Raw genomic sequence first — 13,749 nt, forward strand, 5'->3', positions numbered from 1 at the left:
TAAGTCAAAAGAGGCAGTCTAAACCAAAAAGGGTGCTCTTATTTAAAAAAATCTAAATGTGCTAAAAAGCCATATATAAATAATTAGTGAGAGATTAAAATTTAAATTTGAGTAAATATTGCCAACCTCCAGAAAAATTAATTTTGAACATTTTGATAAAAGCACAGACATAAGTGATGTAGCCATTTTACAGGTCTTTGTTCTATTTATGCAAGATGAATCTAGGTCAATTTGCTTAAAGACTAATTTGCTAAAGGACCAATTCATTAACTTAAATTTTTAAAAAAGTATTTAATTTTAGTTGACAAGTTTTCTTTTTCTTTTTTCTTTTTTTTTTTTTGAGACCGAGTCTCACTTTGCTGCCCAAGCTGGAGTGCAGTGAAGTGATCTCGGTTCACTGCATCTTCCTCCTTCCGGGTTCAAGTGAATACCCTGCCTCAGCCTCCCGAGTAGCTGGGATTACAGGGGCATGCCACCATGGCTGGCTAATTTTTGTATTTTTAGTAGAGATGGGGTTTCACCATGTTGGCCAGGCTGGTTCTTGAACTCCCATCCTCAGGTGATCCATTCACTTCAGCCTCCCAAACTGCTGGGATTACAGGTGTGAGTCACCACACCTGGCCTAGTTGACCAGTTTTCATTTGTCATTGTGAACTGCATCTTAAGACATGTCATTTAATCTTTGATTCAGTCAGTTCTTTTTATTTGCTGCAATTGGAGACCAAGGAGCAGAGCCAGGGGAGCCCTAAGGGAGACAACTCCCATTGATAATGCCTGTGAAGACGTGGCCAGAGCTTGATCAGATAAAGTAACTGCTACAGACAGTTCAATAAGATGGGTCCTGAGGTTTCTTCAGTAGCCACTGCATCCATTGAGAACACCACCACAAAGAATTGGCCTCTGGATTTCCTTACTTAAGGGAATTAAGTAGCAGGAAGCTTTGTTAAAAAGGAAATAGCACATTGAATATATGTGTTCTCAACAAATTAAAATAATTTTCTTTGTCATGGACCCCAAAGAAAAAAATATTAATAACTTTGAAAACTTACCAGCCAGATTTTCTGAATTCAGGGTTGAATTATTATTTTCTACATTTTTTCTGAGAAGTTGTGAATAATGTAAATTATTATTTTTCTCTTTCTTTCTTTCTTTCTTTCTTTCTTTCCTTTCTTTTCTTTCTCTCTCTCTCTCTCTCTTTCTTTCTTTTCTTTCTTCTTCTTCTTTTTTTTTTTTTTTGAGACAAAGTCTCAACCTGTTGCCCAAGTTGGAGTGCAGCGGTGAGATCTCGGCTCACTGAAACTTCTATCTCCCGGGTTCAAGCGGTTCTCCTGCCTCAGCCTCCCGAGTAGCTGGGACTACAGGCACGTGCCACCGTGCCTGGCTAATTTTTATTTTTAATTTTTTTAGTAGAGACAGGGTTTCACTATGTTGGCCGGGCTGGTCTTGAACTCCTGGTCTCAAGTGATCTGCCCACCTTGGCCTCCCAAAGTGCTGGGATTACAGGAATGAGCCACCGCACCCGTCCTATTATTTTCATTTTTCAAAGAAGGTATGTTCCACCCAGTACAAAGGGTAAAATTCTGGATAAAGCAAATGAATTAATAGCTCACCTTAATAACAAAGGTTGCTCACAAAGTTGGCTTAGTTAACAAATGTTTTTCAAGTTTCTATGCTAAATATTCTCAAGCAACAATTGCAAGGGAAAACCATATGTTTTTATTATATGTGACATCCTAACAATAAAAATGAAGTTTGAGAATTAAAGGAAGAGCCTTACTTGACCACTGAAACTATCAGCCATTTGAGACCATTTAATTATACTGTACTGGTAAAAAGTTTGGCATTAGTTTTAAAAGAATTCTTCTTTTTTTTTTTCACCAAAGAAATTCCTGGATGGTGTGGTCTTCTATCTGATGCTTTTCTCTGGAAGGAGTCATTATGAATCTCCTTGCTTAGGTTCTAGATTAATTGGACTATGTTTACACATGGGTGTAGCATTGTGATTGAGAAGGGCACTTGCTTAAATGGAGCTCCTTTCTACTTCCTTCTTTCACGTGGCTGCTGCAGTAAGATGGCTGAGCCTTTTGGCAGGTAGAAGGAGACTGAATCATCTTTTATGTCATCTTTCATTCTCCTCCACATATCTCTGTCCTCAGAGGGTCTGCATGCCCTGACCCTCTCTGGTTATCACTTTTCCTATGCTTCTTTGAGGTCAGGTTCAAGTTTAGGGGAGGCCTCCAGCCTTGGCCATGCACTCTAGCCAAGTTTACCTGAGTTCTGTGCATAGGGGGTTCTCTACAGCTCAAGCCCTATAGCAGTAAATTTGTTCTGTGCTTCTGTGCCTCTGTTTCCCATGGGGAAGTCATGGGGGGTGGAAGGGTGGGTGGCAGGATTTGGGTATTTCTTGGTCCCTGGCCATACCATCTCATTGCCACCTTTCCTGTTATTAGCCTGAAGTAGCTATCAAAGTAGGGCAAAACTACTTCCTTTAATGGGACATTTGCTCCCAGAAGTGTTGAGATATCAGGCATAGAGAAATTGGCCATTAGACAAATTTCCCAAGTCTGTATATTCCCAAGTCTATTATATTTAATGCAATAACACCTCACCACTACCCTAGTGGTTCTCACTCTTCAATCTGCCTAAGAATCATCTGGGGAGCTTAAAATATAAGTTCAGATCTATGTGCCTCACATCCAGGGTTTTTGATTCACTCATTGCCAACAGTGCTGAAAATCTGCATTTCTAACAAGTACCACAAATTGTTATAATGTAGAAAATATTACTTCATTGAAACAGGTAGGAAACTCACCTTTTTATTTTGCTTGGCAGTAAATCATTTTAATATTTAAAAAAATAAAAAGAATCCCCATATAGCAGGGAGGGGAATGAAAAATTCAAAGGGCTTTTAAGATAAAACACAAAACTTCAGACTACTGGTGGGTTATCAACTCTGATCCCCAGCAATCTGAAAAATAATTAGACAGTGTCTTCAGAAACGTCATACATCTGACAGGAATAGCACAGGAGCCACCAATCATTTTTAGAGAATGAAGCCACAAGGAGACTCTAATATGCCACCTGGGTTCCATTTCAGCTCTGCCACTCTCTAATTTTCCCTCCATTTCTGCTTCAGATAGAATCCACTCATGAAAACAGAAACACAGCAGTGATTTTTAATGGATAAATTAATCTGGGGAATTGGTTAAACAGATAGTAGAAGATTGAAAAGACAAAAGCGAAACATTGATGTAATAGGAAGAAGTTACCACTTCTAGGGCTGAGGAATCAATGCAAAGCATTTAGGGTATCAGGGCTTAGAGCTTGGGGGAGAGACCCCTAGGGCTGGGACCCAGACCTCTCAGGACGGCACTGTCCAGCTGGTGCTAGTACCTCTGAAGGGTACAATGAGAGTGGGGATATGGGGACAGACTGGAAACTGGACCCAATTTTGACTACAACAAGAAGCATTGCTAGGTGAAATAACAGAAATAACAAGCAAAACAGAAAACAGCAAATCCTTTCTCCCTCCTTCCACCTTGTAGCCTCCCTCTAATACCTCCTGTGGCAATGCCTGATAGCAAGCCAGAGTGAAATGTGGCTTGTGGAGTTCCAGCCCCATCACTACGAAACACAGTAGAGAAGGATGGATTTGGACCTGAGGGACAATAGCTTGATAACTACCACCATCTACCCCTTTGGCTACTCAGCACCCACACACAGCCCTGTATACATTATTTGCACTTGTATCCACAAACAAAAACCACTTTGTGCTTTGCATAAAAGATGAAACTGGTGTCCAAATAAAGATGCCCTCATCCTCTCCTTGAAATGGGAGATACAAACTTCCAAGAATCATTCATGCATTCACCTCTGGGCAATGTTCTTTCTTCTCAAATTTGGCCACAATCCCATCTGGATAAAGACTAAATTGTAAAGGTAACCACAGACAACAATATTTATCTAGAATAGTAAGGGGAAAGTGGAAAGGCAGAAAAAGAAATTGATTTGTATATACAAATAAATATACACATAACAATTAAGGAAGAAGCTATGCAGAGCTGCTACCATGTTTATTCCTGCAATTGGCCATGAGTCCCTAGTTGATATTTGTAACTCTTTTCTTCCACTACTTAGTCCCTGTTTCCTTTGCCCTCATCAAGGCCTCAGTTGATCAGTTCTTTACCTGGTGGATTGACCCAAACTTTCTTTTTGGAAGAATCTGAATCCACAATGGTCCTGTGTGTCGGTCATTACAATTTAACTTTTATTATTGGGCATAAAAATATGAAGAGAGGTCCCAGAGAGTCCCTGTGTTCTAAACATAGTCCTTTCTGCTCCCATGATGTTGTAGCATCCCAGTTTCCTCTTGGTAATAAAGAGCAAGTATCCTGGCCAGGAAAGCAACCCCTTCTTTGCTTGCTGGTTCAGGGTCATGAGAAGCTCAGAATGGCCAAGTGGCAGTGTCACTTTTCTATTGTTGTGTCCCTTGGTACACAACAGTAAGACTAAGATCTCCCCGGTCAAAGTTGAAAGACAGTCAGAAAAAATAGTATGAGTAGATTATCAGGTGTGATAGTGAGAGGAGTCACTCCTACTTTCTCTCCTTAATTTCTAGACCCGTTTATTCTGACAATGAAAGAAGCAATGCTGTATATTGCTTGCTGGTTTAAAGCATGTACTGCATCCTGGAGATGAAATGACATCTATGGCGGATGATGTGGAACACTGCTCAGATCCACCTTAAGACTGAGGCATTTATTCCCCCAACTACCAGAAGTGTTGCCTGCTGACGGTTCATACTACACTCCTCTCTGGGCATTTTCCTCAGCAGGAAAGGAGGCCGCCTTGACCAAGATTATGTCCCCCTCTTGGTGGCAACCTGCATTCGGTGACTGGTTGATACGGGAATACAAAGGCCTGGCACCTTAACCTCAATTTGGAACAATTCTGAAGCAGCTTTCAAGCTCCAGGAAGACCTAAGCATTCAGCTGAAGCCTATGTTGCAACTGCATCATAGTTCAACTTTTCCCTTTGTGCAATTTGGCTACCCTCACCCCCATTAGGCATTGTTTCCTAGAGCATTCTCCAACAAATCTATGGCATTCAAGTGACCCCCTCAGTGTCTCTTTCTAGGGAACCTACCCAAGATGTTATCTAATCAGGGTGATATCTCCTTACTGGTGCTATAACTGAACCTTCAGTAAGCCATTCTACCATTCTATTGGGCTAGCTGCTTCTGGATGATAGCGGATGTAGTTATAGCAATGAATTTCATGAGCATAGGATCATTGCTGTACTTCTTTTGCTGTGATCTAAGTTCTTTGATCAGGAGCAACGTTTTGCAGAATACCATCATGGTGAATAAGGCATTCTTTGTATCATATACGATGATGCTGGTAGAAGTATTAAAGTCAGGGAGGGCAAATCCATAACCCAGAATATGTGTTTAGTTGAGTAAGGACAAATTGCTGCCCCTCCTGGGAGTCCACCATGATCCAGCTGCCATCAGATACTTGGCTGTGATCTTCAGGGGATAGTGCCACACTGAGGGCTCAGCATTGGTCTCTGCTTTTGGTAGGTTAGGTACTCAACAGTGATAGTAGCCAGATTAGCTACCAGTTTTAAGCTCATGCATTGCCTTCATCCCTTTCATCATGGTAGCCTGCATCCTGTGTACATGGGCTCATCAAGGAAACACTCTGATGTCTGGGGGAAAAGACTGACTGATATCCACAGAATACACCAGCTTGTTCACCTGACTGGTAGAGCCTCCTTTGCAGTGGACGCCCTTGGGTGAGTGTTCACAGGGAACACAACTATCTTTACACTCTGTGCCCACTTTGAGATATCCTTATAATTGTTCACCATACTTCCTGTTACTCACATTCCAATCTCGTTCTTTCTGAGTCCTTGAAACCTAGGACACCATTCACCTCTGCCTATGAACCAATATCGATTGTATTGTTGGCCATCTCTCAGCTCAGACAACATGGACAACCAAATGTCTTGCTTGAAGTTCTGTTCACTAGGATTTCCATTCTACCCTATTTCTAGCATCTTTCAGGGACACTCCTGATGGGTATCATAATGCTTCAGCAGTCCACTGTTGTGCAGAATAACATATACACAAGACCTAAGATTTTTTCTCCTCAGTCATCTAGCTGGGAAGAACTCCCTACTAGGCCATAGGTTTGGATTGTAGGAGAAGACGCCACACAGTAAGAGTAAGTGTAAGGCTCTGAACCACCTGTTTATGTAGTTACTTATAATTCTAGACCTGCTCATGTCCAAGTTCTTAAATACCATTTTTACTTGATAATGAATCACTGCTGTGCATGCTCAAACTTACAGTTGTGTGGGTCAGATATGCTCAGGTCATGATTGGCAGCTCTGGGGTCATTCAGTGTCCCAGGGTGATGCAGGGCCTATTAGCCAGGGCCCAGTAAAGAATCATGAGCTGTGTCTCAAAAGGAGAATAGCTGCTTGCAGAAGCAGCATGGATTTTCTGTAAAACCCTGGAGGCCTGTGCTGTGGTTTTATCTATGATTACTCTGTACAGCATCACTACTTATCATAGATACTTTAAGTATCATTGCCTATTAGGGCTCTCCAGAGAAACTGAACCAATCACATGTAGATACAGATACTGTTCCATGGTAAGAAGGTCTATGCAAACCTATCCTCAAAGGCCAAGGAAGCTGAGAGGCTGAGGAAAGAGGCTGACAAATCCAGTTTCTCAGAAAGGAACATTTAATAGGGACTTAAGAACAGAGGCCATGTTCCTGGAAGCCATGAGACAAGATGGTGGATCCTGTACCGTTACTCACCAGACCCAGAGCTTACATGCCTCAGGGAAAGGGTATGTATGCTTCAGAAGGGATGTGTAGAACAATTGCTTAAGGTCAGGATTTATGGTAAGTACTATAACATTAAAGTTGTTTTGATCTAAGGGCAGGGTTTACAGTAAGTACATGCTCTCATGCAAGGAACAGTAGATAAAACAGACTTTTTTAAATTATACTTTAAGTTTTAGGGTTCATGTGCACAACGTGCAGGTTAGTTACATATGTATACATGTGCCATATTGGTGTGCTGCACCCAGTAACTCGTCACTTAACATTAGGTATATCTCCAAATGCTATCCCTCCCCCTTCCCCCCACCCCACAACAGGCCCCGTTGTGTGATGTTCCCCTTCCAAAACAGACATTTTAAAGGCATTCCTGGAAAGAGTTAGACAGAAGTCAACAAGGCGGGTTAGCCCTAAGATGGAGTGGCTGTAGCCTCCACAGATGTATAGCTATATAGAAAGATATCTATTTAAATTTTGTTGACTTTTGGTGATGTCAGCCCTGTAAATATAGGATACAAGTTTCTTTTAGGACCACCACAGAAACTCTCTGGTTCTCTAACTGTGACCTGAGCTGAATTTAAAGACCTGAGCTTGTTACTTTTCTTTTTATAAGTATTGCAGGGCATTCTGAAGTGGCCATCTCCATCCCACAGAACTTGCAGTCCATCATTATTGTCATAGTGATTAAGTGTAGCAGCCAGTTGGTCTCCAAGGCATTTGCCCCAATAGGCAAGTTATCACAGCCTACTACAGGTGCTATTTTTATTAGTTTTGATGCCACTTCATGCCATGATCTACTAATATCCCATGTTTCATTGAGGAGGACTCAGCATTGTATGTGAGGCCAAGAATACGACCAAATCAATTCCAGAATCCCATCTTCACAGGTGTGTTTCCTAATCCCACTGTGAATACGACATATCAGTCAGAATCACTTAGGGAAACAGAAACCATACCAGTTATTTTAACAGAGAGAATTTGATATAGGAAATTAGTTTAACAGATACTGGAGTATTGAAAAGGCAAAAAATAAACACGAAGGCCACTTAGACTTAGTGAAAACAGGCTGGGGGAACAAAAGGAAGAGGTTGGGCTTATATTAGAAAGCAGAAGCTTGGATAACGGCCCTTGTGGACCTGGGATCCAGCTCTCTGAGTAGAAAATGTCACTTGGCTAATGCTGGTATCTCAGGAGCTTGGACAAAGAAGAGTGGCTGGTGTTGGTTTCCCTGAAGGGGCAGAGCGAGGCTGATTGGAGGGCAGGAGGAGGGTTCTGGAAACTGGAACTGTTACTGCCAGGATGAAGAACTGTTGTTGGAGTGACACTGACAGTAACAGCAGGCAAAATAGAAACTGCTAAGTGCCTTCTCCTTCCTCCCACCTGGAAGTCTCCCTGTAGCACCCCCTATTGTCAGAGCCTAACTGGAGCAGCCTGGGAAAGGAAAAGTGTGCTTTGCAGAGTCTGAGACAAAGAGAAGTTTAGAAAGGTGGGTTTGGAGCTGAGTCACCATAGCTTAATAATCAGCATAGTTTTCTTGACTGTAACCTGGTTGTTAAAGGAATGAAATTATGTCACCTATATTAAATGTATAGAATTACACCTGGTACATAGTAAGTATTCAATAAATGTTTCCCCTTCACTCATCAATTGAGATCATCATGTATGGTTTTTTTCCCCTTCATTCTGTGAATATACTGCATTACATAGATTGATTTTTGTATGTTGAACCAGCCTTGCCTTCCACTTGGTCATGGCATATAGTCCTTTTAATATGCTGTTGAATTCAGTTGGTTAGTTTTAAAAAAAAAAATTGCTATTTACCATCTAGACAGAGGTGGGGCTTTTGGAAGAAGTAGCTGAGTCAAATTCACTTTGAAAATGTAATTAGAGAACTTTCTGATCTTTCTGCTCTGAAAGCAGTTCCAGTTTGCATTCATGAGCTGTCTAAAGGAGGGTGATCTGTTTCCTCTACTCTCTCAGGATTTCCAGTTATTCTCAGTGGATATAGCTAAAAGCAAATGGAAAACATAAATTGAGTGATTTAGAAGACAATTTTGAGATCCTAGCTTTTTTCTAAATGTCAGGGATTGTTTTGACTGTTAACCTAGGAGTTAAGAACCTGAAAATAATGTCAGGCTAACTTACCAGAAATTTATAGTTAAAGAGAAAATCTGGCTTTCCTGGATCTCTGGTCTGGCTCAGTGGGAAAAAGGACAGTCTGTTCCTATAGCAACCCCACTCCAGCCTTGCTGCTCCAAGGCACATCCAGGAAGATACCTCAGGGGTCACCTGCTTGCTTTCCCATCTGTTTGGCAGTGAAGTAGGAGATTACAAGCCTTGTACTGTAGCGGGGAGAGGCATTTTCATGGGGAAAAAAGTCCTTTGGTCTCCTAGAAGCATTTAAGGTTAACGTGGGGTTGGGTTTCCTAAGATTTCTTGATGATGAATCACCTGAGGTCCTTCCCTTGGATATTTGGTTCTGTTGGTCTGAAATGGGAGCCCACATTTTGTCCTTAAAAAAGTGGCCCATGTGATTTCTTTGTCAAGGGAAGTTTAGGAAGCCCTGCCTTAGGGCAAGACGGCAGCCCTCTCAATTCTGCAAAAGAGAGCTAATATAATATTTAACTACTGCAGAGAGCATCTGCTTGGATAAAATCTGTCTAGGAAGGAAAGAAGGCTACAGTTATTAATCGGTGGAGGAAGAAACTCATGGGGCTGTTTGGAAGTTTTGCAGTCATGAATGACAGATAATGTTATTCAAAATTAAACGATCTTCTCTACATCAACTTGGGTTTGGTTGCAAAACACAGTAGGCTCCAAAACACAGCTGGTTGTTTCACCTCGAAGACCAGGAACTGTGTGGCCACCATGGAGGGAGGGTCCGAAGCATGTGTCCCAGTGAGCCAGGTCATATCTGATGCTTATTCAACCCCTGGCAGTGCATAAAAAGGTTTCCTATGATGCTGTTCCTCTCCCAAGGCTGGAATTACTCCCCAAATGCAGAAAGCAAAAGGCATGTGGGGCTGGCCAGCAAAGAACAGGATCTCAGGGCTTTGTGAGAACTGTTATTAAAGTTTCAGTATCATCACAGCTAGGGGTTCGTGAAGTAGATAGGAATACACATGCAGTCAAGAAATAGGTGTCTGTCTATTCCTAATGAGCTGAACCACTAGGAAAATCAGGTTAGACTCCTGTGCATGTGTGGATATATCAAGGGCCCCATTCACTGCTGGAGACCCTTGAGGGAGCTCTGCCATTTCTACAAACCTGTGTTGGGTAGGACAAAAACAGGGTCTTATGGCAGTGTCTTAAATTGCTATAGAAGAGTAACTCCTGGGGCCAAGGCAGGAGGATCACTTGTGTCCAGGAGTTTGAGACCAGCCTTGTCAACATAATGAGACCCTATCTCTACAAAAAATTTTAAAAATTAGCTGAGCATTGTGATGTGTGCCTGTAGTCCTGGCTACTGGAGAGGATGAGGTGGGAGAATCGCTTGACCCAGGAGGTTGAGGCTGCAGTGAGCTATCATTGTGCCACTGCATTCCAGCTGGGTGACAGAGTGAGACCCACACTCTAAAAAAAAAAAAGAAAGAAAGAAAGAAAAAAGAAAAGAAAAGAAAAAGAAAGATGGGCTCAATAAGTTAATTTTTGAATGTGTGAATGAATGAATGCGAATTAGAGAGACAGCTTGTCATTGACCTGCAAAACAGAGACCTCCACTTGTTGACAATACATGAGAAAACTTCAGGCTTCATTTCTCAGACCTTTATTCTTCTAAACAAGGTCCAGCCCTCTGTGTGTTACACCCTGTTAAGCACAAGCCCTAAGTTCTTCTATAACTAATTTGGACCTGTGATTCCTTGGCTCTCACAATCCTCTCCACTCTAAGAAGCAGGGTGAGCCCACAAGGAGCAATGGAGCAGGGCAGTGGCCGCTTGGAGGACTTCCCTGTCAATGTGTTCTCCGTCACTCCTTACACACCCAGCACGGCTGACATCCAGGTGTCCGATGACGACAAGGCGGGGGCCACCTTGCTCTTCTCAGGAATCTTTCTGGGACTGGTGGGGATCACATTCACTGTCATGGGCTGGATCAAATACCAAGGTGTCTCCCACTTTGAATGGACCCAGCTCCTTGGGCCTGTCCTGCTGTCAGTTGGGGTGACATTCATCCTGATTGCTGTGTGCAAGTTCAAAATGCTCTCCTGCCAGTTGTGCAAAGAAAGTGAGGAAAGGGTCCCGGACTCGGAACAGACACCAGGAAGACCATCATTTGTCTTCACTGGTATCAACCAACCCATCACCTTCCATGGGGCCACTGTGGTGCAGTACATCCCTCCTCCTTATGGTTCTCCAGAGCCTCTGGGGATAAATACCAGCTACCTGCAGTCTGTGGTGAGCCCCTGCAGCCTCATAACCTCTGGAGGGGCAGCAGCTGCCATGTCAAGTCCTCCTCAATACTACACCATCTACCCTCAAGATAACTCTGCATTTGTGGTTGATGAGGGCTGCCCTTCTTTCGCGGATGGTGGAAATCACAGGTATGGGGTGTCTACTGGGGGAATGCACTCCTTCTAGCCATCTCCGTCATGATCTGTGGCTGTTTGGTCCATGAATAAGGTGTTGGGAGACTGTGAATCTCTTCTTAGCCTGTTGCCCACGATGGGAGCCTTGGTTCTGTGAATGGTGCTTTGGACCATAATGTACCTGTGTTTTCTGCTCACATTTCAGGCCCAATCCTGATGCTGACCAGCTAGAAGAGACACATCTGGAAGAGGAGGCCTGTGCCTGCTTCTCTCCTCCCCCTTATGAAGAAATATACTCTCTCCCTCGCTAGAGACTATTCTGATATAATAATACAATGCTCAGCTCAGGGAGCAAGTGTTTCCGTCATTGTTACCTGACAACCGTGGTGTTCTATGTTGTAACATTCAGAAGTTACAGCAGCACCCGGACAGCCTGACAGAGATCATTCAAGGGGGGTAAGGGGAAGTGGGAGGTGCAGTTTCTCAGATTGGTAAAAATTAGGCTGGGCTGGGGAAATTCTCTCCGGAACAGTTTCAAATTCCCTCGGGTAAGAAATCTCCTGTATAAGGTTCAGGAGGAGGAATTTCACTTTTTCATCCACCACCCTCCCCCTTCCCTGTAGGAAGGCATTGGTGGCTCAATTTTAACCCCAGCAGCCAACGGAAAAATCACGACTTCTGAGACTTTGGGAGTTTCCACAGAGGTGAGAGTCGGGTGGGAAGGAAGCAGGGAAGAGAAAGCAGGCCCAGCTGGAGATTTCCCGGTGGCCGTCCTTGGCCCCAAAGCAGACTCACTAATCCCAAACAACTCAGCTGCCATCTGGCCTCTCTGAGGACTCTGGGTACCTTAAAGGGTATAAAACAAAACAAAACAAAAACATCAAACCAATGAAATAAAATAAATCATGTCTCCTGCTAGAATAGTATTGGATACCTGACTAAATTACACAAAACAGACCATAATAGGATAACGCTGTGAATACATCCTTCCCTGATCACTGAGTCACAGTGATCCTTGGCTGCTGCTGTTCTCTTCTGCAAGGTTGAAGCTTGACGTGTGATGTACATGGGTGGGCTCTTGGTCCATCCCAGGCTGGGGCCTGTGCCAAGCATGAACTAGCTGGGACCAGTGGCTGACAGAACACAGGACTTCACTAAGTACTCGTAGGTCTGTGGAGCATGACAGAGCAGAGTTGCCATGTCAACACCTGGGGAATGATATGATAGAAACAATCTTTATGACTAAAAGAAACTGATCTTCTTCATTAAAAAAACTTTGGTGTCCTTAATCTCTCTGAATTTGGCTGTGTAATAAACAACTGGAACTGACTCACAGACTTCAGAAGAGACAGTTTAAAACCATCAGGTTTTAAAAGAAAATATTTGCTTTGGGCTTCAAAGGCAATGCCACTCAAGGTAAGGGTGGCACATCCTAAAGGAAGACACAGGATTTAGCAATTCTTACAAAAATTTTGACATCACGTTTGTATATGGAGCAACTTTTACTAATTTTAATCAGAAGTATCTAGCTTTCCAAGGATATGAGTGAAGTAAGCTTGGTATATTATTGTTGTCCTTTATGTTATATCTTAGGGACAAAACCTTTTCACATACACTTTCATGTTTGATGATAGGTGATAAGTGAAAATGATTTCATTTACAGAAACTAGCTTTATGTTCAGCAGATCCCTGAGACACTGGTCCCTAGCTGAAGGCCATTGATTTTGGAGAAGTTTGGTGACAAGGACCAGACTGAGCATCACCAGTGGCATGCTGACCAGCAGATGACACTTTGGGCCCCTCATGCCACCCTTACCTTGAGTGCTTCTCTCACTGTCTCCCCCCAACCCCCTGCCATCCTCACCCACCCCATAATTTTATGTTCATAAATTTGGGCTACAATGAACATCAAAAGTAGCTCAAAAAAGAAAATGTTGTTAGGAAAGGGCATCCCCACGTACAGCTGGGGAGGGCAGGGCAGCCAGTTTGTCTTGGAGATGACTGGAGTCAGATATGCAGGGAGGTGGCCTGGAGGGTTGCGATGGTTAGTTTCTGGCACCAACAATTCCTGTTCCAAGACAGAGGGAAAAGTGCTAATGTAGAGGTCATTAATACTTCCAAAGAGAGTGCTTCAGGGCTAATGGCTTCAAGAGCTCAAGGTAGGAGTAGGATCTGCAGCAGTCAGGGATCAGAAAACGGGAATTTGTTCATTAGTGCAACATGTATTTATTGAGCATCTACTCTGTGTCTGGTCTGGGTCCATCAGATGGAAATATAACTTAAAAATTTCACCAACAAGACAGCATACATGGTTCTGCCCTTGCAGAGCCTCTAGTCTAGTAGTCTAGTAGGGGAGAAAGATACGGATTC

The 13,749-nt window shown here is 42.9% G+C and overlaps 1 protein-coding gene across 1 annotated transcript; it reads left to right on the top strand.

Annotated features, from left to right (window-relative positions):
* Positions 1 to 10,725: 10,725 nt before the first annotated feature.
* Positions 10,726 to 12,232, top strand: TMEM174 (transmembrane protein 174). Its single transcript, XM_003266055.3, has 2 exons — positions 10,726 to 11,394; positions 11,585 to 12,232. Exons 1-2 carry the CDS (start codon positions 10,769 to 10,771, stop codon positions 11,688 to 11,690), a joined length of 732 nt encoding a protein of 243 aa, XP_003266103.1. The 5' UTR covers positions 10,726 to 10,768; the 3' UTR covers positions 11,691 to 12,232.
* Positions 12,233 to 13,749: the final 1,517 nt, after the last annotated feature.

The sequence above is a fragment of the Nomascus leucogenys genome, chromosome 18, assembly GCF_006542625.1.
Source record: "Nomascus leucogenys isolate Asia chromosome 18, Asia_NLE_v1, whole genome shotgun sequence".
In the NCBI taxonomy this organism is placed as follows: Eukaryota; Metazoa; Chordata; class Mammalia; order Primates; family Hylobatidae; genus Nomascus; species Nomascus leucogenys.

Bases quoted from the DNA above. Each gene is read 5' to 3' on its own strand.
- TMEM174 (XM_003266055.3), top strand. From the start codon at position 10,769: ATGGAGCAGGGCAGTGGCCGCTTGGAGGACTTCCCTGTCAATGTGTTC. The intron at 11,395-11,584 runs GTATGGGGTGTC...CTCACATTTCAG, and splicing joins GCGGATGGTGGAAATCACAG to GCCCAATCCTGATGCTGACC.